The following is a 25,329-nucleotide window of genomic DNA, read 5'->3' as shown; positions in this document are numbered from 1 at the left end:
ATTAATAAAGAAAAACTGAAATATCACATGGTCCTAAGTATTCAGACCCTTTGCTCAGTATTTTGTAGAAGCACCCTTTTGAGCTAATACAGCCATGAGTCTTCTTGGGAAAGATGCAACAAGTTTTTCACACCTGGATTTGGGGATCCTCTGCCATTCCTCCTTGCAGATCCTCTCCAGTTCTGTCAGGTTGGATGGTAAACGTTGGTGGACAGCCATTTTTAGGTCTCTCCAGAGATGCTCAATTGGGTTTAAGTCAGGGCTCTGGCTGGGCCATTCAAGAACAGTCACAGAGTTGTTGTAAAGCCACTCCGTCGTTATTTTAGCTGTGTGCTTAGGGTCATTGTCTTTTTAGAAGGTAAACCTTCACCCCAGTCTGAGGTCCTTAGCACTCTGGAGAAGGTTTTTGTCCAGGATATCCCTGTACTTGGCCTCATTCATCTTTCCCTCGATTGCAACCAGTCGTCCTGTCCCTGCAGCTGAAAAACACCCCCACAGCATGATGCTGCCACCGCCATGCTTCACTGTGGGGACTGTATTGGACAAGTGATGAGCAGTGCCTGGTTGTCATCACACATACCGCTTAGAATTAAGGCCAAAAAGTTCTATCTTGGTCTCATCAGACCAGAGAATCTTATTTCTCACCATCTCAGAGTCCTTCAGGTTCTTTTAGCAAACTCCATGCAGGCTGTCATGTGTCTTGCACTGAGGAGAGGCTTCCGACAGGCCACTCTGCCATAAAGCCCTGACTGGTGGAGGGCTGCAGTGATGGTTGACTTTCTACAACTTTCTCCCATCTCCTGACTGCATCTCTGGAGCTCAGCCAAAGTGATCTTTGGGTTCTTCTTTACCTCTCTCACCAAGGCTCTTCTCCCCCGGTAGCTCAGCTTGGCCGGATGGCCAACTCTAGGAAGGGTTCTGGTCGTCCCAAACGTCTTCCATTTAAGGATTATGGAGGCCACTGTGCTCTTGGGAACCTTAAGTGCAGCAGAAATTTTTTTGTAACCTTGGCCAGATCTGTGCCTTGCCACAATTGTGTCTCTGAGCTCTTCAGGCAGTTCCTTTGACCTCATGATTCTCATTTGCTCTGACATGCATTGTGAGCTGTAAGGTCTTATATAGACAGGTGTGTGGCTTTCCTAATCAAGTCCAATCAGTATAATCAAACACAGCTGGACTCAAATGAAGGTGATCTCAAGGATGATCAGAAGAAATGGAAAGCACCTGAGTTAAATATATGAGTGTCACAGCAAAGGGTCTGAATACTTAGGACTATGTGATATTTCAGTTTTTCTTTTTTAATAAATCTGCAACAATTTCAAAAATTCTTTTTTTTGTCTGTCAATATGGGGTGCTGTGTGTACATTAATGAGGAAAAAAATTAAATGATTTTAGCAAATGGCTGCAATATAACACAGAGTGAAAAATTGAAGGGGGTCTGAATACTTTCCGTACCCACTGTATATATGTAATATACCTTATTTACTCGTGTACCATGCGCCCTCGTGTACAACGTGCGTTGTGATTGTGTAGGAAGAGTTTAGAGCACGTTTTCCGCAAAATGCCCTTCTGTTTTTGTTGCATGACGAACGAGCAAGAGAGAGACAGAGAGAGTGCAAGCGAACGACAGACCAAGAGAGCGAACGAGAGAGAGAGAGAGAGCGCGAACGAGAGAGAGAGCTCAGCCCAAGCAGAAGAAGTAAACATTACAGAAAAAAATTTCCTTGTGTATGACGCGCACCTGATTTTCTAATGCAGTGGTAGTCAACCTGGTCCCTACCGCCCACTAGTGGGTGTTCCAGCTTTCATGGTGGACGGTAGCGGAGCAACCAAACGGCGCTGCGATTACATACTACTGTCGCCCAAAAACTAGCAGTTCGTCGTTTTATTACTCCGTAGACAAAGAACTCCATGGTTCGATGCTTCTTTCTATGACAGAAACTGCCGGACAATGGAGACACCAATTAACTCATATTTTCGTCTCGATTTCCGGATTTTAGGGTAATAGGGTGACATTCTAGGAACCCCCCCCTTGGACTGCCAGAACTAGCTGATGTCTCGCTACTTCGCCCCGATCGCAAAGAAGTGATGCCATTGGCCAACACCCGCTACATAAAATTTTATAAAACGCACAACCACGGATACTCACTAACTTAGTCTCGTCTCGAAAAACTCTCGCTCAACCACGACACTTGTAACATCCGGCAGTCCTCAACTTAGAGGTACCCAGCATTTGTTACTCTGTCAACACATTCATCATTTCAACGTACGAGGAGCTACGATTACTACATCCCGATCCTGACTCCCAACGGCTGTTGTTGGATCCACATATCTTTCAACATTACGGTCTGACGAAAACCTCGCGGGATCGTGATAGCCAGTGCCTTGACTGACCATCCACGTCCAATGTACGCTGTGCTGTCCAGCGACCGGAACGCCTGATCCTGCCTGACCAACGCCAGGAGACGAGAAGGACGGACGTCTCGCATACCGGATCGGAAAAGCGCGCAGCCTTCCAAAAGTCGCGATCACGCAACAGACTTCAAGCGCGTAAGTTTTGTTGACGTTACGTAAGTGAAGCTAAATCGTTACGTAATCGAAAGTAAAGTCAGTACGTAGTTAGATTTCTGAGAGTAAGCGCGTGCTTACAGCTTCAAACTAAATATTGTGAAATATCGTGAGCCCATGTCTCAAAAAAAGAAATACGCACGCGGCTATTCGCCAGAGTATCTGAAGATGGGTTTCATAGAATCTGTTGCAAATAAACAACATTCAATGTGTTTATTGTGCCATAAAACATTATCCAATGAGGCAATGAAGCCAAGTCGATTGCGAGAACATCTTTCTACAAAGCATCCAAATGACAAGAACAAGCCCATTGAATATTTTCAGGAAATATATAAAAAATTTCAAAATCGTTCAACTATCGTTGCATCATTTAAGAAACAACATACAACGAACGCATCAGGATATACCTCAAATTTTAAAAATGTTGCCCCTAAGCGATAGCACAGTAAAGCGACGAATTGATGAAATGGCAGTTAATGTTGAAAACAAACTTATAAGTATTCTCCAAAACTCTTTATTTTCCATGCAATTGGACGAATCTACCATTGCAGATAATGATGCTTTATTGATGGCATATGTACGCTATTTTAATGAAAACAATATATTACGAGAAGAAATGCTATTTGCAATAAATCTCATCACAGATACAAAAGGATTAACTATATTTAATACTGTGAGAACATACTTTACAAAAAATAATATTCCTTTGAATAATATTGTTGCATGTGCTACTGATGGAGCACCATCAATGGTAGGTCGCTATCGTGGATTTGTTGCTTATTTGAAGCAGGAAGTGCCAAATGTTTTCATTGTGTGGTGCACAGACAACATCTTGTAGGAAAACATCTAAGTACAAGTCTCCATTCATCATTAACTATAATAATTCGAGCCGTAAACAAGATCAAATCCAATGCAAAGAATGATAGAATGTTTCGGCAGCTTTGCCAGGACAATAATGAAGATTTTATTAAGTTACTTTTGCACACAGAAGTTCGGTGGCTGTCAAAGGGTACATCTTTGGCTAGATTTGTAGCATTATATGATAGTGTCATACAGTTTTTTGAAAGTAATAATGAGACCAATCTGTGTCAACAGTTAAAAACAGTAAAAAATGATGCCTTTTACTTGGCAGATATTTTCAAGAGATTTAACGATGTCAATTTGCAGCTTCAAGGAGCTAATAAAACTCTTATAGGTTGCCAAAGTATTGTGCTATTATTTATTGACAAACTTGAACTACTTCGTCATAATCTATTGAAGAGAGAATTTCATCAGTTTCCTCAATTATCATCTATAAAAGATGATGCAACTCCAGAGGATATTGACAGATTCAGTAGCCACCTCAACGAACTTAAATTGGACATGGAAAAACGATTTGAAGATATTTTGAAATTGAAGGTATATGACTGGATGAAAAATCCTTTTACCGAAAATATTGAAGAGGCTGATACAACTTGCCAAGAAGAACTGTTAGAAATTAGATATGATGAAGAAAGTAAACATAAATTCGACAGTGGTGGATATGAAAACCTATGGCAAAATAAAAAAATTCTGGTCTTATATCCAAATATGTGGAAAATGGTATTCAGTTTATTGATACCTTTCCCTACCTCATATCTTGTGGAATCAGTATTTAGTGCTGTTAATCATATTATGACCAAAGAAAGAAACCGCCTGAATATTTCCGAAAGGGGAGACCTTCGTTTGTTCCTCACAAAAATTGAACCGGATATTCAATATTTAGTTTCCCAGCATCAGCCTCAGGGATCCCACTAATAATTCAATTAACTAATGTAATTTCTATGCATGCAAAGTATAAATAAAAAGATAGATTTAACTATAGTAAGTTGTTTTATAAAGATTTATTCTGCCAAACAGCGAAAATCCGACATAAAGTACTTGGTAAGTAATTATTATTATATGCTTTAACTTGCTGTAACTCTGCTTTATAAATTTTATAAAGTAAAGTTACTTCCCTACTTTATAAATCACCATTACTGTGGAACCGGTGGGCGGTTAGAAAATTTTACTACTAACAGAGATACAAAAGTGGGCGGTAGGTATAAAAAGGTTGACTACACCTGTTTTAATGCTAATTTTCGGGAAAAAGTATGCGTGTGGTACACGGGTAAATACGGTGTGTGTGTGTGTGTATGTATATATATTGCCAGGAGGCCTATTGTTACTTTGGCACTTTCAATTGTAAAGATTAAAAGGATAGATTAGAAATAGCTTGCTCTCTTTCTTTTGCCTCCCCATGTGTGTGTATATTATTTATATATATATATATATATATATATATATATACACACACATGGGGAGGCAAAATGAAGAGAGCAAGCTATTTCTAATCTATCCTTTTAATCTTTACAATTGTAATATATATATATATATATATATATATATATATATATATATATATATATATAAATAATATACACACACATGGGGAGGCAAAATGAAGAGAGCAAGCTATTTCTAATCTATCCTTTTAATCTTTACAATTGTAATATATATATATATATATATATATATATATATATATATATATATAATATACACACACATGGGGAGGCAAAAGAAAGAGAGCAAGCTATTTCTAATCTATCCTTTTAATCTTTACAATTGTAATATATATATATATATATATATATATATATATATATATATATAAATAATATACACACACATGGGGAGGCAAAAGAAAGAGAGCAAGCTATTTCTAATCTATCCTTTTAATCTTTACAATTGTAATATATATATATATATATATATATAAATAATATACACACACATGGGGAGGCAAAAGAAAGAGAGCAAGCTATTTCTAATCTATCCTTTTAATCTTTACAATTGAAAGTGCCAAAGTAACAATAGGCCTCCTGGCAATATATCCTGGAAAAATGGGAAATTAAGGTCAAAGCTATCTTATGTAATAATGTACTTATCTTAATTTAAGACTGCAATATGTCAACAAAAGTTCAGAAGCAATTCCTATTTGACCAAACAGTTAACTGTGAGCTGCAATGTTAAAGGTCTCAATCAAGAATTAAAGAGAAAAAATATTCTCTCGCCTAACATGTCTAAATGCTAAATTAGTATTTTTACAGGAGACCGACTTATTAAGCAAAGATCAGTTTAAGTTGCACAGAGATTGGACTGGTCAAATATTCCAATCCAGCTATTCAAAAAAAAAAACTAGAAGTGTGGGAATTCTTATACAGTACATAGAACAATTTAATTTGTATTATCACATGTAATATCTGATTCTAAAGGGCAATTTATTTAACTGTAAAGTGATTTTGATAAATATCTATGCACCCAATGTGAATGATAGGGACTTTATCCAAAACATATTTGCATCCATTCCTAACGTGAACACTCATAAAATTATAATGGCTGGAGACTTGAATTGTGTTTTAAATCCAGACCTGGATAGGTTTCCTGCCAAAGGGGCGATGATATCGTAACACTGTGAAAACATAACACTGTACATCACTGTTACTCAGGAATTGATTATTTATTTATAGATAACAATTTCTTGCCCACGGTTAAATCTTGCAAGTACGAAGCTATTGTTATTTCTAACCATGCCCCTTGGATCATGGAGCTCAAATCATTATGCCCCACATACTCATCTTGCAGCTGGCATGTTAACCCACTTATATTAGCAGATGAGAACTGTACAGAGTTTATATCCAAGTAAATTGATTTTTTCTTAGAGACAAATACATTCTCGGATGTCTCTGCAGGAATACTCTGGGAATCTCTGAAGGCTTTCGTAAAAGGACAGATTATTTCATATCTCTCCCACAAAAATAAATTGGAAACCAAGAAACCGTCAGAGTTAATCAGTGAAATTATTAGAACAGATCAAGAAAAAAATGAGGCACTTTATAGGAAAAGACAGGCTTTGCATTCAGAACTCAACCTCGTGACGACTAAAGAAACTGAACAACTCATTTTTAAATCATGACATCATTACTATGAATACGGAGAGGAGGGTAATAAGATCTTAACTCAACAAATCCACAAGCAGGAAGTTTGCAATGCATCACCAGTAATTACCAACACAGATGGAGCAAACTCATTGACCATAAAAATATAATGCACACTTTTAGAGACTACAATAAGTCCTTATATTCTTCTCTGTTTAAAGAAGACGAGACACAACCTAATGTATTTTTGGATGCATTACAGGTACCACAACTAGATACTCTCAGTACAGAGGAATTGGATAAACCTCTGGCACTCTCAGAATTACTAGATGCTATAAACTCACTTCAGAGTGGGAAAGCAGCAGGCCCTGATGGCTACCCTGCTGAATTTTATATATATAAAAAGAAAATTCGATTAAGTTAGCTCCCCTTTTATTAGCAACTTTTACAGTTGCCAGAGACAATAAAATTCCACCTCAAACTTTTCACCAACATTAACTACCTTCTTTCTTAAAAAAATAAGGACTTATTACAGTGGGCATTGTACAGACCAATTAAGATACTCTACAAAGTCCTATCTATAAGGAATGAGAAAGTGCTTCCTTCACTAATATCACAAGACTAAACTGGATTTATTAAAGGCAGACACTTCGCTTCCAGTCTTCGATGCCTGTTTAGTGTAATATATTCACCCACAAAGTCTAACATCTTGGAGATATTATTATCATTGGATGCAGAAAAAGCATTTGATATGGTTGAATGGGACAACCTTTTTACTACATTGGAGAAATTTGAGCTTGGTCCAAACATATGTGCATGGGACAAACTACTGTATACCAATCCAGAAGCTTCAGTTTGTATTAAGACATATAGTAATCCCTCCTCCATCGCGGGGGTTGCGTTCCAGAGCCACCCGCGAAATAAGAAAATCCGCGAAGTAGAAACCATATGTTTATATGGTTATTTTTATATTGTTATGCTTGGGTCACAGATTTGCGCAGAAACACAGGAGGTTGTAGAGAGACAGGAACGTTATTCAAACACTGCAAACAAACATTTGTCTCTTTTTCAAAAGTTTAAACTGTGCTCCATGACAAGACAGAGATGACAGTTCCGTCTCACAATTAAAAGAATGCAAACATATCTTCCTCTTCAAAGGAGTGCGCGTCAGGAGCAGAGACTATCAGAAAGATAGAGAGGAAAGCAAACATATCAATAGGGCTGTTTGGCTTTTAAGTATGCGAAGCATCACGGCACAAAGCTGTTGAAGGCAGCAGCTCACACCCCCTCCGTCAGGAGCAGACAAAGAGAGAGAGACAGAGAAAACAAACATCAAAAATCAATACGTGCCCTTCGAGCTTTTAAGTATGCGAAGCACCGTGCAGCATGTCGCTTCAGGAAGCAGCTGCACAGAAGGTAGCAACGTGAGGATAATCTTTTAGCATTTTTAGACTAGCGTCCCTATCGTCTAGGTGTGCGAACAGCCCCCCTGCTCAATCCCCCTACATCAGGATCAGAGAAAGTCAGCGCAAGAGAGAGAGAGAAAAGTAAGTTGGGTAGCTTCTCAGCCATCTGCCAATAGCGTCCCTTGTATGAAATCAACTGGGCAAACCAACTGAGGAAGCATGTACCAGAAATTAAAAGGCCCATTGTCCGCAGAAATCCGCGAACCAGCAAAAAATCTGCGATATATATTAAAATATGCTTACATATAAAATCCGCGATAGAGTGAAGCCGCGAAGTGCGATATAGCGAGGGATTACTGTACAGTGTTTTTCAGACTACTTCAAACTTGAACGTGGTACTAGAAAAGGATGCCCCCTGTCACCACTGCTACTTGCAATCGCCATTGAGCCACTGGCAGTTCACTTTTGAAATGGTTATGCAATAAAGTGGATTATCAGAGAAGGGCTTGAACAGAAAATATCACTATATGCAGATGATATGGTACTATATATCAGATCCACAAATTACTGTTCCTGCAATCCTAACAGCACTAGCAGAATTTCAAAAGATTTCTGGACTCAAAATTAATTTGAATAAAAGTGTGCCCTTTCCAGTGAACTGTCTAGCAAATAATATTAGATTGGACGTCTTCTCTTATATCATCACAGATCAGTTTAAATGCCTAGGAGAAGTCTCTATCTGATGAAGCAATATCAAATAACACTTGCTTGCACATATTTGACACTGGGGCACCTAGTCTTGGAGTTTTTGTATTATTTGTATACTGAAAAGATTGGCCATAACAGATTTGTCAATTTTGTTTCTTTTTTGGAAATCTATACATCAGTTTGGACTTGTGTGCACCCAAGAATCCAATGGCAAAATGTCCAGTCTGTCCTTTGTGTTCCAGTGTTAACACTACATTATGCTCCTGCTGTATCAGCAATGCCCCAGACTCTGCTTCTATTCTCTGTTTTAGACTTAATGTTGCCTTTAGTTTGCCCTGTAATAAAGGCCTGAGTGTCCCTCTAACACATGGGCAATCCAATTCCCTGACCTTGGTAGCAGAAGATAGCCCATAATTGAGCTGGTCATGTGTAAGTGTAGAGTCCATTGTAAACAGAGCCCATATGTAAAATCACAATTTCATCTCACTGATGAAAGAGCTCACTAACAGGCCTGTTTTATGCTAGCAAGAAAGAATCACAGTATGAAACCTGAAACACTGTAACTAGATAATAGAGAAACAATGCAAGTTCAAACTAAATGGAGACCTGAAGAAAAGCATGCTCATTCTCCACATGTGCTAGTGAAATCTCCCCATGGGCCAAGAAGACCGCAGCATAAAGCATCACTTTTAGACTTTGAGAAGACAGAAACTGGACCAAAATTAAATATCTTTACTGCTTGCACTTACAATTAATTCAAATACTTAGGTTCTTACCTAGTGTTAAGCTAACAAATGTATTTCTGATTGTTGGAGTATCTTAAGATGAAAGTAATAACCTGTATCTTGGGTAAATCTCCAGCTTTTATAGAGTTCTCCATCTAAAATTAATAGGAAAGAAAAACATGTGAGAGCAAAACTTTGTTCAGTTAATCTCACAGCATTTGGGTCCAGATACACTCAGAATTTTATACTGTCTAAATACAAATATATTCACAGATTCAAGTTGAGCGAAAGAATACAAACATGATAAACTTATAAACCAAATAAAGAAAAGGCTCTTTCCATGGTTTATTGATCAGAAATCCATCAAAAGCATTTAAAAAGCTGAATCACAATGAATAAAGTTTTCTGAGGATATGATATAGAAAAGAAAAATATGTATTTCATAACTTTATGCTTTTTTTTTTTTTGAGGAAAAAAAAGAAACCCAAGCCAGATTATTTGATGTCCTACATATGTATATATACACATATGTCCATGTTTTATTAATCCTTGTTTTATAAATAAAAGGTTTAGCTTATTAGGTCAAGCTTTTTTAGGTTATTTGTTAGACAGCAAGTTTGTTGCATGCACAGATGAACTTTGTTTATAAATTGCCATTCATTTCCTTCCTCACACTGTAGCAGTATACACAGATCAGTAACAATGCTTACAACACTTGTTACTTTCAAATGATTCTCACTAGGTATTAGAAGGTGAAATGCATTCCAAGCAACATCCCCACACCCTTACACTGTTTTCACTAGCCTGTATCATAGACACAAGATAGAACAGATCCATGGATTCATTATGTTAATGATGCATCCAGAGCCTGCTATCTACATGTCACAGTATAAACTGAGATTTGTCAGACCTCGTGACATTTTTCAATTTTCAGTCTTTCAGTTATGGTCAATACGTGCCCACTGTAGCATTTACCTGTTATAGGTGACAGAAGTGGAACACAGCATGGCTAGCCACCAGTTATGCCACCAGAGATGCCATTTTGCATGCTACTGTTGTAAAGAGCTGTTATTTGAGTACTTGTAAATAGTTAACTTGAACAACCATTCTCCTCTAACCTCCTTGTTTTTGACCACAGAAATTCTGCGCACTGGATGTTTTCATTTTTATCACACAATCACACAGATTTGCTATAAATTCTAGTCTGTTGCCAGGAGGCAGTTTCTGCTGGAGTCACCATGCCTGGCACTAACACTCATGCCACAATCAAAATCATTCAGTTCACACATTGCCTATTGTCATGTTTTGCCTATTGTCATGTTTGTTTGAATAACAACTAACTTCTTGGTCTTGTCAAGATGTGGCATATATTGAGTTGAAGCATGAGAAAGTTTACCTAATTATGTGATCATTAACAGTCTTCTGCAGTAGCGTTTTGTGATTTGCTAACAAATTAAAATTATATCTTTCTGTTTGAGAGTGGGAGTATTTATTACAAAGTTTCTGGAGAAGCTGGTTGGTCATTGCTATATACATTTTTATGGAACCTTGTAATTTACACATGGTTGGCAGCAAGTACTGTTAAACACACAAAAGTTTAGTAAGTTGTAAAATATATGGAAATAAAAACAGAGTATGTTCAGTGTTTTGGCTTCATTTTAGCCTATGTTTTATTTGTTAATCTCCGAAGAAAGCAAACATAAGTAGGATTAGAAGCAAAGTACAAGAGATGAAAATGTGTTATTTCCTATAGTCAAATATTAAGAAAAAGTTTCTTTAACACTAGAATTACCAGAGCCTACGAAAAAACTCGTAAATCCGTCCCACCTTAAATCGCGTCTTAAATCCGTTTGCACCTCTCCGCTAGAGTCCTTTGTCATCTAAATGTGCTGATAAACAAAAGCTACTAGCAGCCAGCTATTCCATCCCCCCACCGACTTAGAACGAATTTCTCCTAGCTAATGCCTTGCCTTGATTTATCTGGGATTGAAGTGGAGTTTTAGAGTGGAAATAATATACAGTAGTGTTATTTGGAATACACGCATTTCATGTGTGTTCCGTTCCATTCAGTAGTCTGTGCAAACACATTTTTAAAACAGAAACGTTTTTCATATTCTAATAGTAAATGACAAAATGTAGGCATAAACTATATAACGTATGAAGCCTCAAGTCCATATATCAAAGAAACACTTTCACAAAAGGTACAAATAAGAGAACACGTGCGCTTTTCTTCAAAAATATCACTGCACAAAAAAAAAAGCCGCGTTAGCATGCCACATTGACACTCTGACTACAACCGCCGCGGTGGCGTAATGGTATCAGCTCCTGACTGGGAATCAGAGGGTGGCGAGTTTGATCCCGCACGGCTCCACTTCGAGAAGTGAACTGCTCTTATTCTTACAATTTTAGAATAACAACATAAATTTGATTTCAGTCTGTAACAGCCGGTGTAACTTATGATACTGGTAAAGGTTAGCTTTTTTTTTTTTTTTTTTAAATTCACTTTTCATTCTTGCAGTCGCATTCAGAATCAATCCATACAACCCCATCTGACATAAAGACGCGCTATAGGTCTGCAGTGTATCACGATGCATACTACCGCCCCCCCTCCCCCTCCAAAAGGGTTCTGACACACAAACGCTGGCGAAGCTGCCTTCTTCGTATCTCACCGTCACTTGAAATCAGCAGTTCTTAACATTGCACCACGCAAGCTGTCGTATCAACCACCAACTGTAACTTGCTTTCTTTATTCTTCGGTTATACTCTTGAATAAAAATGCACTTTTATTTATGTGAAAACAGCTGTGTCAGATGGCCCCTGGAGTGTCACTTTTGCCGGAAGACAGATGACTCCAAAGCTTTGGGGCTTAATAGATAAAGGGTTGGACTACTACAGTAGTTTTATTTATCTTGGAAGTTTTTAAGAAAGCCAGTGTCATATGATTTCATTATACACTCTAGAGCATGGCTGAGCAAATGTGGTCCTAAAGGGCAGGTCTTTTGTTCCAAACCAGTTGCTTAATTAAAAAACAATCCTTGCAAATAACAGATCTTATTTAATTTTATGACTTGTTAGTGTTTTAACTGTGCATTGACACTGCAATTCTTAAATTATGCATTTTTTCTGTCTAAGGATATTTTCCATATGATTCGAAGTCTAAAAGAGATGAGAAATTTTCAGTTTTTCACTTTTTTTCACTTTAGCTGCCTTCTGAATATTTTATTAAACCAAATAGTGCATGACACATATTCACAAGAACAAGCTAGACAAAGAACTGCTGGTTCCTTTGTTATTTGTATTTTATTTTTAATAAAGGGAAATTAAAGACAGTGTAAGCAGTTTAAGACTAAAATAAGCAAGTAAGGGGTTGAAAATGTTGACAATCAAGACAACTAAAATGAAGCAGAAAAATGTCACTTGAGCAATAAGTGCTTTATCAACAATAATTGACTTCTTATTAAGCAGTTGTGTTGGAACAAAAAGCAAATATGGCCCTCCAGGAATGACATTGCTTACTAGTACCCTAGAGGATAAGCTTTAGTAAGATATTTTTGATAAAAAATGAAAACTTACTCATTCAAGACTTTTACATACACCTTTAAAATGTACTCTAAAATTAACTCGAAACCAGGTTAGTGTTTTACGACTTGGGATTTTAAGGTTATATTTCTTAGCTCTACTTATGATTCTTACTGTGGTGTTCTTAATTAAATGTAGAATAGCAATTTAAAAAATGAAATAGTCAACTGTGCTTCATAAACTAAGAAAAAAATGTATCCTTAGTAGGTCACCAAGTATGTGGCAGACACATCGCCAGTTGTGATCCACTGTGACAGCTTTAGAGTCCAAAAGTAATGATCCAGCTAATGTGCTGAACTAGTAGATCTAGATTTCCATGTTTCAATTCAATCAATTCAATTCAATTTTATTTGTCATTCAGAAGAACATCCAAGATGTGCTGCAGAACGAAAAGACGATGCACAAGACATTAATAAAAACATATAGTTAAAATCAATTACATTCTGATTAAAAGTGCAGAAAGATTCTGATTAAAGATGCACAAAATTCTGATTAGAGGTGCATAAAAATTTCTAATTAAAAGTGCATAAGAGTCTAAATTAAAATTGCATAAAAATTCTGAATTAAAAGTACCTACAATAAAATACTAAAATGCTTCATTTAAAAGACGAATGGAAGTAGGAAAAAAACTTTTTTTAAACCTGGTAGTTCTACATTTCAGGCTGCGGTACCTTCTGCTTGAGGGCATGAGGGAAAAGAGTTCAGAGGCAGGATAAGTGGGGTCTCTGGAAATCCGCACAGCTCTGGCCAGACTTAAGATCCTTAAGATGTATATTCAGCAATTATTTGAAATGTATCCCAGCAAAGAAAGGTACAAGGCAAAGCTAAAACCTGGTTAAGATTTAAAATGCGTAAAACATACAGTATATATGTAATGATAATATGCAGGTGTACCTGGGCTATGAGAAATACATTTTGAAATAAATGTAAATATACAAAATCATCCTTCTTAGGAGAATACAAAATACAATGAATTCCAACTGCACAATGCAGACTTGATTACAGAGATTTATATAAAATTATGTTGTGTTATAATTTATTGAATTTAATCAATATTTTTTTCATTTTTTCCCCTGCCAGCATATGATCAAATACAGATATTTGCCATTCACTCATGGAAAGAGAACTTATAAAGGAAAAGAAGATGGTGGGAAAACATTTGCAAGTTAAAGTGCTCAGTCCTCTGAAGCAACTGCTCACCTGGGGTGGGGGGGAAATGGAAAAACAAGCAACAAAAAGTACATTGGAAAAAGTTTTTATCTACTGTGACAGCGTGGGATGGCAGCCACAATCAGGCATTGCGTTGCAAGACTCCTGGTAATCCTGATAGATTTCCAAATTGAAGTATAATCTGGATGGACAGTTTGGAGATTTGGAATGTGTTTCCTTGGATTTTTTTTCCCTTTTGCTTTTACCTTTTTGCCTTTTTTGCTGCCCCTCCTCAATAACTAAGGACAGCTCTTGAGCAAAGTGGAGTACTTGAATGTATTTGTAGAAGTTACTTTAGTTTCGCAGCGAGCCCCCATATCCTCCATGCCAAGGCTCCTACTTCAGGGATCTTTGAGAAACAATACAATTCTCATATTTTTTTTGCATGTAGGATGTGGTTGATGTATATTCGCCACTTAAAATTGTTTGGTGGGGGCCCTTGTGTCGCTGCACGCATTCCTTCAGACGAGTATTTCCGAGCACAACTACACTATCATCAAGCAGCAAGCACTGATTTGCTGGCCTGCACTGGACGGCTTTCATACAAAGACTTGCGGCTGTTTGCAAAACCGAAGGGAAATTTGCCTTTTTTTTTTTTTTTTTTTAAACCCTGATTTATTTTATCATATTATTTTTTATCATAATATGTACTATATGTGCTGATTGACAGAGAAGTGCAGCCTTGATGTGAGGTTCTTATCAAGTTAAAGAGTTGTTGTTTTTAATGGTAATCTTCCCACACAGTGCACAGATTAGTCAGCAGCTAGTGAAACATCAAAAAGCTTGTGTTTGTTCTTTTTCTTTCTTTTTTTTTTTTTTTTTAAGCCTTCACCCCAGATTGAAAAAATTGTTGAATCATTTTGTTAAAAGTTCATTTTTTTTAATGTTAAGAATATTTTGGACTCGTATTGTTTTAAACAAAAGTAAATTTTGCAAGCCAGTTTTTTTTCCAATTTTGAGAAATAATTTATCAATTTCCTTCTAAATAATTTCGGGTTAGAGGTGGGGGGTGGGGAGTAACAGACCAATATTAGATTTATAATCAGTTTTCTTCAATAAAACAAAGTGTTTAATTGCATGAATGATGTTTTTTCTTTCCACGTGCTGCAAAAAAGGAAGATGATTTATTAAAATTTATTACGTGTATTTTTTTCACTACAAAATGACTGAGACAGTGTCCTTTTTTATTCATTCTGTATGTGTATATTCTACTGCTTATATGATAAAAATAGGGCAGTCCTTTCTCCTAATTGCAATAAAAAGGAATGGAAACTGCTCGCAGAATTAATGAGTGTTTGACAATGGAAGGAAGAATGGGAGATTGAGGTAAGATTTGAAACTGTCCAGATCTACTTCTTAACTGGAACACAGGTAGAAAATTATTTTTTCCATCCAAATACATTATTATGCCAGTGAGGAGACATGCAAGGGGTAAATATTCCAACTTCTTCCAGCTTAACCAACAAAGCCTAAGGCATGTGAATCAGCATTTCTTTGTTTTTTTTCTCTCTAATGTGTACTACAAGTAGTTGAGTAATGTGCATTTTCTTTTAATTTATGGCTTTTATTTATTAAATTGTGATTGATAAAATGGCATTGCACTGTATGTTAAGTAGGAGAAGTGGGAAACTGGACTTGTTAGTATGTTCTCTGAGCTTCCCGTAGGCTGAGAGATGAGGACAAGCCCTCAGACTTAAGTGACAAATCATCTCAACACACCATATACAGTGCATGTATTATGTTGGTTTGCATGTGTTGCGCCTGTTACAAGGGGTATCCCAATTAACTGTTGGTCTGATTTTTAGGGAGCTCTTCACATGGTTTCCTTTACAACCTAAAACTCATCCAGGTTGTAAGGGACCTTTCCATATATCAGTTGACAGTGAACCCAACTTGCAAATAACACCAAAATGCAAGTTTTGTAACTAAATTCTACATTTTCCTTTAATTGTATTTTTTATATAGTGCCCCATATGAGTGTTTCCGTGTATTACATTTTTAAATTCAGCTACCAAAATGAATGAATACTTTTCTGATCTTCTCATAAGGCCCTACAATGTTAGTATGACAGAACAATTGCTAAAATATTTGAAGAAAGCAATGAAATTGGTACAGTGGTGTAACACTTTACATCCACCAGTGCTTACTGAAAATCTCTGCTACATCAGTAAAGTCCACAGTTCAATTTGAACAAGATCTTCGATGTCTGCACAGCATTTTTCATGAAATGGTGCTGTTTTTGTCCATTCATGACGATGTTCTTCCATGTTGGCCAAGGACTACAGTCTTCAATTTCTTGGTAATTTTTTTTTATGTTGGATTAAATTTTGGGTTGGTTTGGAACATTTTAAAATGTATGTTTTTCAGAGTCCACTTAATCCAGTTGGAGCAGGAACCAAACCTGGATGAGGTGCTGGTTCATTCCAGATCACAAGCCCAGACTCATTTAAGTATAGTCTATAAAGTCAACAGTGAGCCTAAGATGTGTGAACAAGACACTCCACAGTAGCAAATTGAACCTGACTGCTAGTAGCTATGGAACACACACTCCCTCTTTTTGCAGAAGTATTCTGTCCATCCATGGTCTTATACAAAACAGCCATTACTTTATGTAGCTCCTTTTTATAGCAAACACCATTTGTAGGCACTTTACAATGCAGACTGAGAGTAGAAATAGCTACAATTGTTTTGGAATACAGGACGGTTATATGACTGATTGTGGATCACACAATGGGTCACAGTTTGGACTTGAGCTAGTACTCAATGTCTACATTACTTGATTGCTGGGAGAAGAAGAATATCCTGGCTGCATCAGAGACGAAGAATACTAGGTGGGATGTCAGGCTATCAGAAGGTACACTCACACAAACTTCTACACTAATTCCTAGTGGTTCTCTAGATCTTTGTCCTCCAGCATGGTAAATGTTTTGACACAGTAGCAGGTCTTTGGCAGGCTGGAGTCAGTTGTCATAATTGTCACCATCTTCATTTGCTTTGCTTCTTATAAACCTTCCTATTGAAAACCAAAAAGTGAGCTAAAGCTTTGCTGTGGCTGACATCATCAGAGTTTATGTACCATGTTCAATATGTGACATATTCAGGATTGAGATCAAAAAATATGTAACTTTTTACATACATGTGTAGTGTCCTTTACAAAAGCATGCATGACCTCTTTAACAGTTGTTTCTATTTTACTGCTTTCTCATAAAGGTCATTTTTTGTGAACTTGAAATTATGTAAAAGTCACAATTATCTCTTTAATCTTAGTGAGAAGACTTTTTGTGGTGTTGTGTTGTTATATTAGGCATTTGACTTTCACCATAACCATTGTCTTATTGGTGAGGGCCCTAATCCGCCCTCCGCCCCAAGTGGTATTTAAAGGTATTTGCTTTTGTTGCTTTGTTTATACGTTTCTATCAAAGTTTTCTGTTGGCAGTCTCCATTTTGTGACACTTGCTTAATTTTTTACTTTATCATAACAGGTGAGAGAAGTTTTATGTGAGAAGAAGAATTCATCGATTGAAATTAATCAGTTAATTATTGGATTTGTCTTTGGCAATGCCAGTAATTAATTAGGTTATTTGGCAAGGCCCCACTTTATTTTTTGCTTTTTTCTGTCTGTGGGGTTTCTGGCTGTTATACTTACTGTATATTAAGGTAAGTGAAGTCTGCATGTTTTAAGAAACAAAATAATACAATATATTGATAAACAAAAGGATTAATGTAATAGCATAACTGTGTATGTACAGTGCCAATAAAATATATTCACCCGCTTGGAAGTTTTCATATTTTTATACATTATTTAATTTGCATCTCTGCAAACTAATTACAAATATAAAACACAAAATAATCACTTAAGTATTGACTTCTTTCAGGTCAGTATTTAGTAGATGTACTTTTGGCAACAGTTCCTACCTTAATAATAATGATATATTTATATTGAGTTTGTGTGGACAGGTCATCTTTACACAACTGGACACTGACATTTTTTCTTTGTAAAACTGTTCAAATGCTATCAGTTTACATAGGGATCATGAGTGAGCAACTTTTTTCAAGTCCAGCCACAAAGACCGAGTTGGACTGAGATCTGGACTCTGACTCAGAACACTCCAGGACATAAACATTATTGCTTTTAAGCCATCCCTGTGTAGCTTTACCTTTATGCTTGGTGTTGTGGTCTTGCTGGAAAACAGGTGCTGGCTTCTTACAGACTGCATAAGGTTTTCTGCCAAGATATCCCTGCATTTTGCTGCATTCATGTCACTTTCTACCCTCACTAGCCATCAAGAGCCTGCTGCATAAAATGCTGTCATCAACATGCTTTATGACAGTAATGGTATGTTTTTTATAATGTGTAGTGCTGGGCATATGTCAAACAGGGATTTTAGTCTGTTGGCACAACAACTCAATTTTGGGCTCATCACACCACAGAGCCTTCTTCAGAATGTGCCTGCTGGCAACTCTAGCTATGGCATTTTGTGCATTTTTTCTCTTTACCACTCTGTTATAAAGATGCGACTGGTGAAACCCCGGGCATAGGATTATGTCTGCACATTCTTTTCAATGTCATCCACTGTATAGTAGCTTGCAACTCCTTCAGTGTTATCACTGGTCTCTTGTTGGCCTCTCTCACTAGTCATTTTCTTGAACGTTCTGTTCTAAGCAGATTTACAGCTGTGCCGATTATTTTAACAAGATTCCGAAAGATATTCAGGCACTTGGATATTTTCTTGTCTCCATCCCCTGACTTGTGCTTTTCAATCCCCTTTTGACGGAGTACCTTGGAATGATTTTTTTGCCTTTGCTTTAGATATCACACCTTTAGCTCTTGTAGGAGGTTTCAATTGATTGTAGTATACATGCATCTGTATCAGTAGGTCCAGCTTGTGGTGAGTTAGTATCATGACCTAACCTATACAAAGAAGACAAAAAAACATTCTAAGCAACTCTGCCAAAAGTGGATGGAGACAAGAAAATATCCAAGTTGGAAGAATATTTCTTGGAGTCCAGTTAAATTAATCACTAAGAAATGGAAAGAGTAAGGAGAGTTGTAAATCTGCTTAGAGCAGAGTGTGCACGATGACAAAGTGATCGTACAAGAAGACTAGTGAGATGGGCCAACGAGAGACCAATGATAAAACACTGAAGGAGTTGCAAGCTGCTATACAGTGGATGAGATTGAAAAGAATGTGCAGGCAACAACTGATGCCCGGGTGCTACACCAGTTGCAGCTTTATGAGAGAGTGTTAAAGAGAAAAAAATGCTCAAGGTCCCTTAGGTAGAGTTTGCCAGTGAAGAAAGACAGATGAGACAGACAAACAACATAGAAGGTGCTGGCTGCTCTCCATTCATTTACAGGTTTTCAATTTTGATGTCACATTTGGTGTGCCTTTGCTGTAATGCACAGGCTCGGGTGAGAGGGGGTTAAACTGTTACGCTGTAATTCAAGGCTTTTGTTTCCAATGTTTCTAAATGCATGTAAATGTTTACCTGACACTGTCATGTGATTATAACACAATAGTAATCAAGCATGACAAAGCAGGTCTTTAGGTGGCTGTGTACTTGTTATTTTTAGTTCTAATTTACCTGGGCGCTGATAAACCGTTTTACAATACCAAGTCTTTAAGGTTCATGTCTAACACTGTGGATTGCATGTCATTGCTGCAGATTCAAGTGGAGGACTCTTCTTGCATTAGAGTGCACTCTTTGTTTTTGCTTTGTGGTCCTTTGTCTGTACTGTGGTGTTGCCTTCCTTAGCTTATGTAAAGCTCTTTGCTGTGTCCTCCACAACTTTCTGGCACAAGAGTTTAGGCACTGAAGTTTCCTTCTTGAGGTAATACTGCTTCCCATTGTTCTTAGATTGGGCTCAGACCTTGGTTTGGGAGAGTGGATCTTGGGGTTTCCAGCTTCCAAGGCCCTGTGAAAAATAGTTTGCAGGCCAAAAAAAAAAAAAAAAATTTTTTTGCTTTGCACAAAGTGGGTGACTCCCTGCTTCAGAGAGACAGAAGAGATGTACACATCTAGTTTTAAATGGAGGTGTAACTTGTGATTGGATTAAGGTTTCTGTTCAGTTACACTTCCAGTACCTGATTATATGTTCGTTATTTGTCCATCACATCCAGCCAGAGTTCAGTTTGCGGTTACAAGCCTAACATTAATGGCCTTTTGGGCAGCTTTCTGTCTGAAGGAGTCTCTGCAGAGGTGTCAGCTAAAGTTTGGTTTACTCCTTTGTTATCAGCTGAAGTAAACAGTTGACCAAAGTGGTATATCTGCAGTTTAGCTATTAACATTAGTGTCCACTTGGATCTGTAGTTAGGGGTGCGGCTGGCTTTCTACATCCCTGTCAATTCTGCTATCTTAATAGGCCATGTGTGCCACTAAAAAAAACAGCAAAGTGAGCAATACCTGTTTTTGTCATACACAGGAAAGACTAAAAATGATAGTGCCAATTTAACATATTAGGTACTTATCCTGCTATAAATTTGGAAGACTTCTATAAATACTCTTTACAGTGTTTTGTTTAAACTATTATGGGTGGCCCATTGTAACAAATGTGCAGTTTAACCTGTTTCAAATTATTCTTTTAGACAGCAGAATGTGACAAATTTTGCATGGCGCATCCATTTTAAGTTGCATTCACATACAGTGGTTGAAGCACCTATTGGGAAAGCCCATGTCTTATGTCAGTCCGCATGAAACAACTCTGGGGGGGGGGGGTCCTAGGACCAGTTTTGTTGGGATGTAGGACACGTATTCTTCAAAGAAATTTGTTGAGATAGTTAAATTGTCGTTCAGATATCTCAACCAAATCAGTGTGCAGATTTTTAAAATTTCAAAATTTCTCGTTGAAAACTCTTAGTGAATCTGTGAACTCGTTGATCTTAAAATGGAGAAACATTTTGTACAACTTCAACTAGGAATTAGTTTACTGTTTCAATGCAACCTTGGGTACAATTGCTTGAACTTGTAAATTTTGTTTATTTTCCTGTTTTGCTCGTCTGACAGCCGCTCAGTTGCCCAATGCAAGAGAATCAGAGGTCGACGAGAGCAGATTCTCACACGCAAACGGCTCACACAGCAGTGCCCTTCTGCTGCTGGTTTTAGGTAAGTTAACTAATCAAGTACAAAAAGTTACTTCTCTGGAAGTAGATGCAAGTGGAAAGCAATTATGTAAGCATAAATAAGGCTGCATTGATTGAATATTATCTGCAGCATTGTAAAGAACCGACTTTACCAACGTGCACTTAAATTGTGTTTGAACTAATTATTGGGTACACTGTACTAATTCCTGAGGGGGAATTGTCTTCTTGACCTCTAAGGGTCAGAGCACAGGGCCAGCCATTGTACAGTACCCCTGGAGAAATTTTCAGTTTAAGGGTTCGACTCAAGGGCCTAGTGGAGTAGGATCCCTTCTGGCAGTAACATAATTTGAACCGACAGCCTTCCAGATACCAGCACAGGTCCTTAGCCTCAAAGCAACCACTCCGCCTATACTTAATAACACGAGAAAGGTGTAGCTGCCCTAAATGATATAAACTTGGGACAGGTTTAAAAATAGATAGTGGCATTGGAAGGTGAGAAACTTCAGTGGCTTAAGTCCCTGATCTCTGGCACCCAATCCCTGATCTTTCAGTCCTAGATGTACATGAGCAGTTGTGGCAAGCCCCTGATAATTTTACCCATCATGTACCATTCATAGTTCCATTATATGATAAATCAGATCCATTGGGAAAGAACTTTTTCAGTTCTGGAGCAACTTTTCTGTGGTGAAGTTCAATGTATTGTGGTGAGCACATCACATCCTCAACTGGGTGCAAGCAACCATTGCTATAAAAGCTGAAGCAACCCCACCCGTGTCACGCATGGAAACAAGTGAAAAACTTTTTCGATGTGAATCAAATGAAAAACATACTGGAGTGGTCTGGAAACTTTCCTGATCAGAACTCAATTGAAAATTTGTGGTCCATTCATAAGCAACGACTTTGTGGAAAGGACTACACAACCATGGAGAAGATAATTCACACCCGAATTCAAATGTAGTACAGAGACCCCCAAATCCTCCAAGCCTGTTCAAAATGTGTGGAGTCCACGCCAAATTGCATTCAGATGCTTCTCAAAGGTCAAGGAGGTCATATCATGTATTATTCATCATAAAAAATTGAGCAAAACTGATTTTTCTTGTTTCCAGAGTTTATTTCAATTAATTTGGACAAGGGTATGGGTATGCATGGCCAGAAATTGAGCCAGCATTCAAGCACTGTTAAGATACAGGAAGGCAAATGCAGAAAATGAAGGCATTCTAGCCATGAGATAAATCTGGGTTGAGGAAGTGATATGATACACAGGGTGACTTTGTCACTATTTAAACCAGGGTGCCAGTAATGAGAGGATGCTGGAGTTCAAACTTGAGGAGCTGATGGAAAACTGGAATGCAAGAACAGGCATTGAACATGGGAGTAATAAAGTGATACAATGCTGGAGTTGAGATCCAGAGAATAAAGATGTCCCAGTCTGGACATCTGACATCTGAACAAGGATGAATGCTATGATAGGGTACTGAAATAAAAATTCAAAGAAAGGGAAGACATCCAGGGCAGCAGATGAATCTCAGTTCAGGTCTTATTAAGAAAACTAGAGGGGTGGGAATTCTCATACACAGAACAGTTCCATTTGTAGCATCAGATGTAGTATTGGACCCTGAAGGGAGATATGTGATGGTCATGGGCAACATATTTAACAGTAAAATGATTTTGATAAATGTTTATGCACCCAATGTCGATGAAAAGGAATTCATGCAAAATCTATTTGCATCCATTCCCAATGTGAACACTCATAAAATTATAATGGCTGGGGACTTTAATTGTGTTTTAAATCCACTCTTAGATAGGTCTCCTGTGACAGGGGGGATGACATCTAAAACTGCAAAGACAATTACACAGTTTTTAACTGACCACAACTTATCAGACCCCTGGAGGTTTCTTAACCCAAACTCAAGAACATATTCGTTCTATTCACCAGTGCATCATAGCTACTCAAGAATTGATTATTTTTTTTATAGATAATAATTTCCTGCCTATGATTAAATCGTGCAAATACGACACAATTGTTATCTCCGACCATGCCCCTCTAGTCTTGGAGCTAAAATCATTAAGCCCCTCACACTCGCCTCGTAGATGGCGTCTTAACCCTCTTCTATTAGCAGACGAGAACTGCACAGAATTTATATCCAAACAAATCAGCTTCTTCCTAGAGACAAACACGCCCACAGAGGTTTCTGCAGGAACACTCTGGGAAACTCTAAAGGCCTTCTTAAGAGGACAGATTATTTCATATCTTTTTCCCATAGAAATAAATTAGAAACCAAGAAAGTGTCAGAGCTAAGAAGCGAAATTACTAGAACTAGCCAACCCGTGGCGTAGCATATGCCACATAATTATGTATTGATGGGTGAACACTTCTTGAACGACACAGTTGTCCAAATGGCATGGGTTTGTGGATACCACTGTGAGTGAATGAAAAGATAGACCTCTGGAGAGAGCAACATACAATTGTCCGTGACTGAAAGCGGGATCGTGTGTGACGAAGAAGGCATGCTGGTGAAAGTTACTTCGTTGGTAGGGATAAGTGTCAGTACTTGTAGATTAAGGTGTAGCGAGTCTTTGTTGTTGACGGTTAATATAGCTTGCGTACTGAGATGTTCCGGAGTCACAGTTGAGAAACACTTTTTTAGTGTCATTTAAGCACAGGGAAAAAAATGAACATGTGAAACATCCGTAATGTAATAAGCCACCAAGAAAAGTAACATTGCAACAATGCTATCTACGACCCGATTGCTGTAAACAGAAGAGAAAACAAAATCGAGCCCGGTGGATTCTTTAACTGCCTTGTGGCGCAGTGGTAGTGCTGCTGCTTTGCAGTGAGGAGATTGTGGGTTCGGTTCCCAGTTCCTCCCTGTGGGGATAGCGCTTTGAATACTGAGAACACCGCTATATCAATGTAATGAAGTATTATTATTCTTATGCGTCCAGCCCTCCCTCTCTGTCGCGTGCGCCTGTATGTGTGGGTGTGTGTCGCTCTTTCTCTGCCTCGCTCGCTCGCTGCATGTGTTCCTGCAGGCATACGCCCCATAATTATTTATTGATGGCTGAACACTTCCGGAAAGACATATTAGTCTTAAAGGGGTGGGTTTCAGGATACAACAGTAAGTGAATGAAAAGATGGAACTCTGGAGAGAGCAACATACAATTATTGTCCGTGACTGAAAACTTGTTTTGGCAGATACATGCATATGGTGTTGAAAGTTTGGCCCTGTGCCTTATTAATTGTCATCGCAAAGGCCAATCTAACAGGAAATTGTCTTCGTGTAAAAGTAAAAGGCAAATTTTCCGCAACAAACAAACTGTTTTACACGCTGCATACCAACCCGCGGCGTAGCATACGGTGCATAATCACGCCACTTTTTTAATGTTTTTTAAGCAGAGGGACAAAATTGAACATTTGCAAAATCAGTAATGTAATAAACCACCAAGAAAAGTAATATTGCAACAATGCACGCTACAAACCAACATACAATCATCGTTCAGTACGCACTGCCTGCTCATGTGCCCGTCCCCAACTCCTCACCTGAGTTGCTGTCGTCTGTGCACGTCTGAGCCATGTTGTCCTTTCATTGTTCTTTGCGGTTCCGGCTGCTTTTCTGTATATAATCCACCAAGTCACCCGACCGTGGTAGTGATGGTTTTACACTCCAGTACATTGCAGTGAATGCTGGTTACAGTCAGGCGGGCAGGCGTATTAGAGTTGGTGCTCTTAGAGTTGGTGGGCGTGTCTTTCTAGCGGTTCGAGTTCTTAGGCGGTGCTCTGTCGTTTGTATCCCACGGTCGGACGACTTGGTGGATTATATATGGAAATGCAGCTGAAACCGAAAAGAATAATGAAAAGTCGACGTGGCTCAGTTGTGCATGTGTACTGTAGCAGAGACGAAAGTGAGTTGTTCCATCCGGGCACATGAGCAGGCATCGTGAATGCCTTGAGAGCGTGGGTAGACGTGTGCTCGAGTTGGTGGGCTGGGCTTTGTGAGTTGACTGCTTTCAAAGCGCTGCGTGCTTTCATGGGTGTCTTGCTTGCTCTGGCGGCGGCTTAGTGAATTATATATATAGATAGATGAAGAACAAGCCAGGCGTCCGAGTGAAGCTC

The 25,329-nt window shown here is 38.1% G+C and overlaps 1 protein-coding gene across 1 annotated transcript in view; it reads left to right on the top strand.

The window, feature by feature from the left end:
• rer1 (retention in endoplasmic reticulum sorting receptor 1) overlaps positions 1 to 15,211 on the top strand; it is a 60,381-nt gene extending 45,170 nt beyond the window's left edge. Inside the window, exon 7 of the mRNA XM_028807449.2 lies at positions 14,005 to 15,211. Coding sequence (XP_028663282.1) covers positions 14,005 to 14,094 — 90 coding nt within the window. The 3' untranslated portion in view covers positions 14,095 to 15,211. The remainder of the gene's footprint in view (positions 1 to 14,004) is intronic.
• Positions 15,212 to 25,329: the final 10,118 nt, after the last annotated feature.

The sequence above is a fragment of the Erpetoichthys calabaricus genome, chromosome 8 (assembly GCF_900747795.2).
Source record: "Erpetoichthys calabaricus chromosome 8, fErpCal1.3, whole genome shotgun sequence".
Taxonomy (NCBI): Eukaryota; Metazoa; Chordata; class Cladistia; order Polypteriformes; family Polypteridae; genus Erpetoichthys; species Erpetoichthys calabaricus.
Note: the sequence above shows the minus strand (reverse complement) of the source record. Positions and strands in the feature narration are given on the sequence as shown.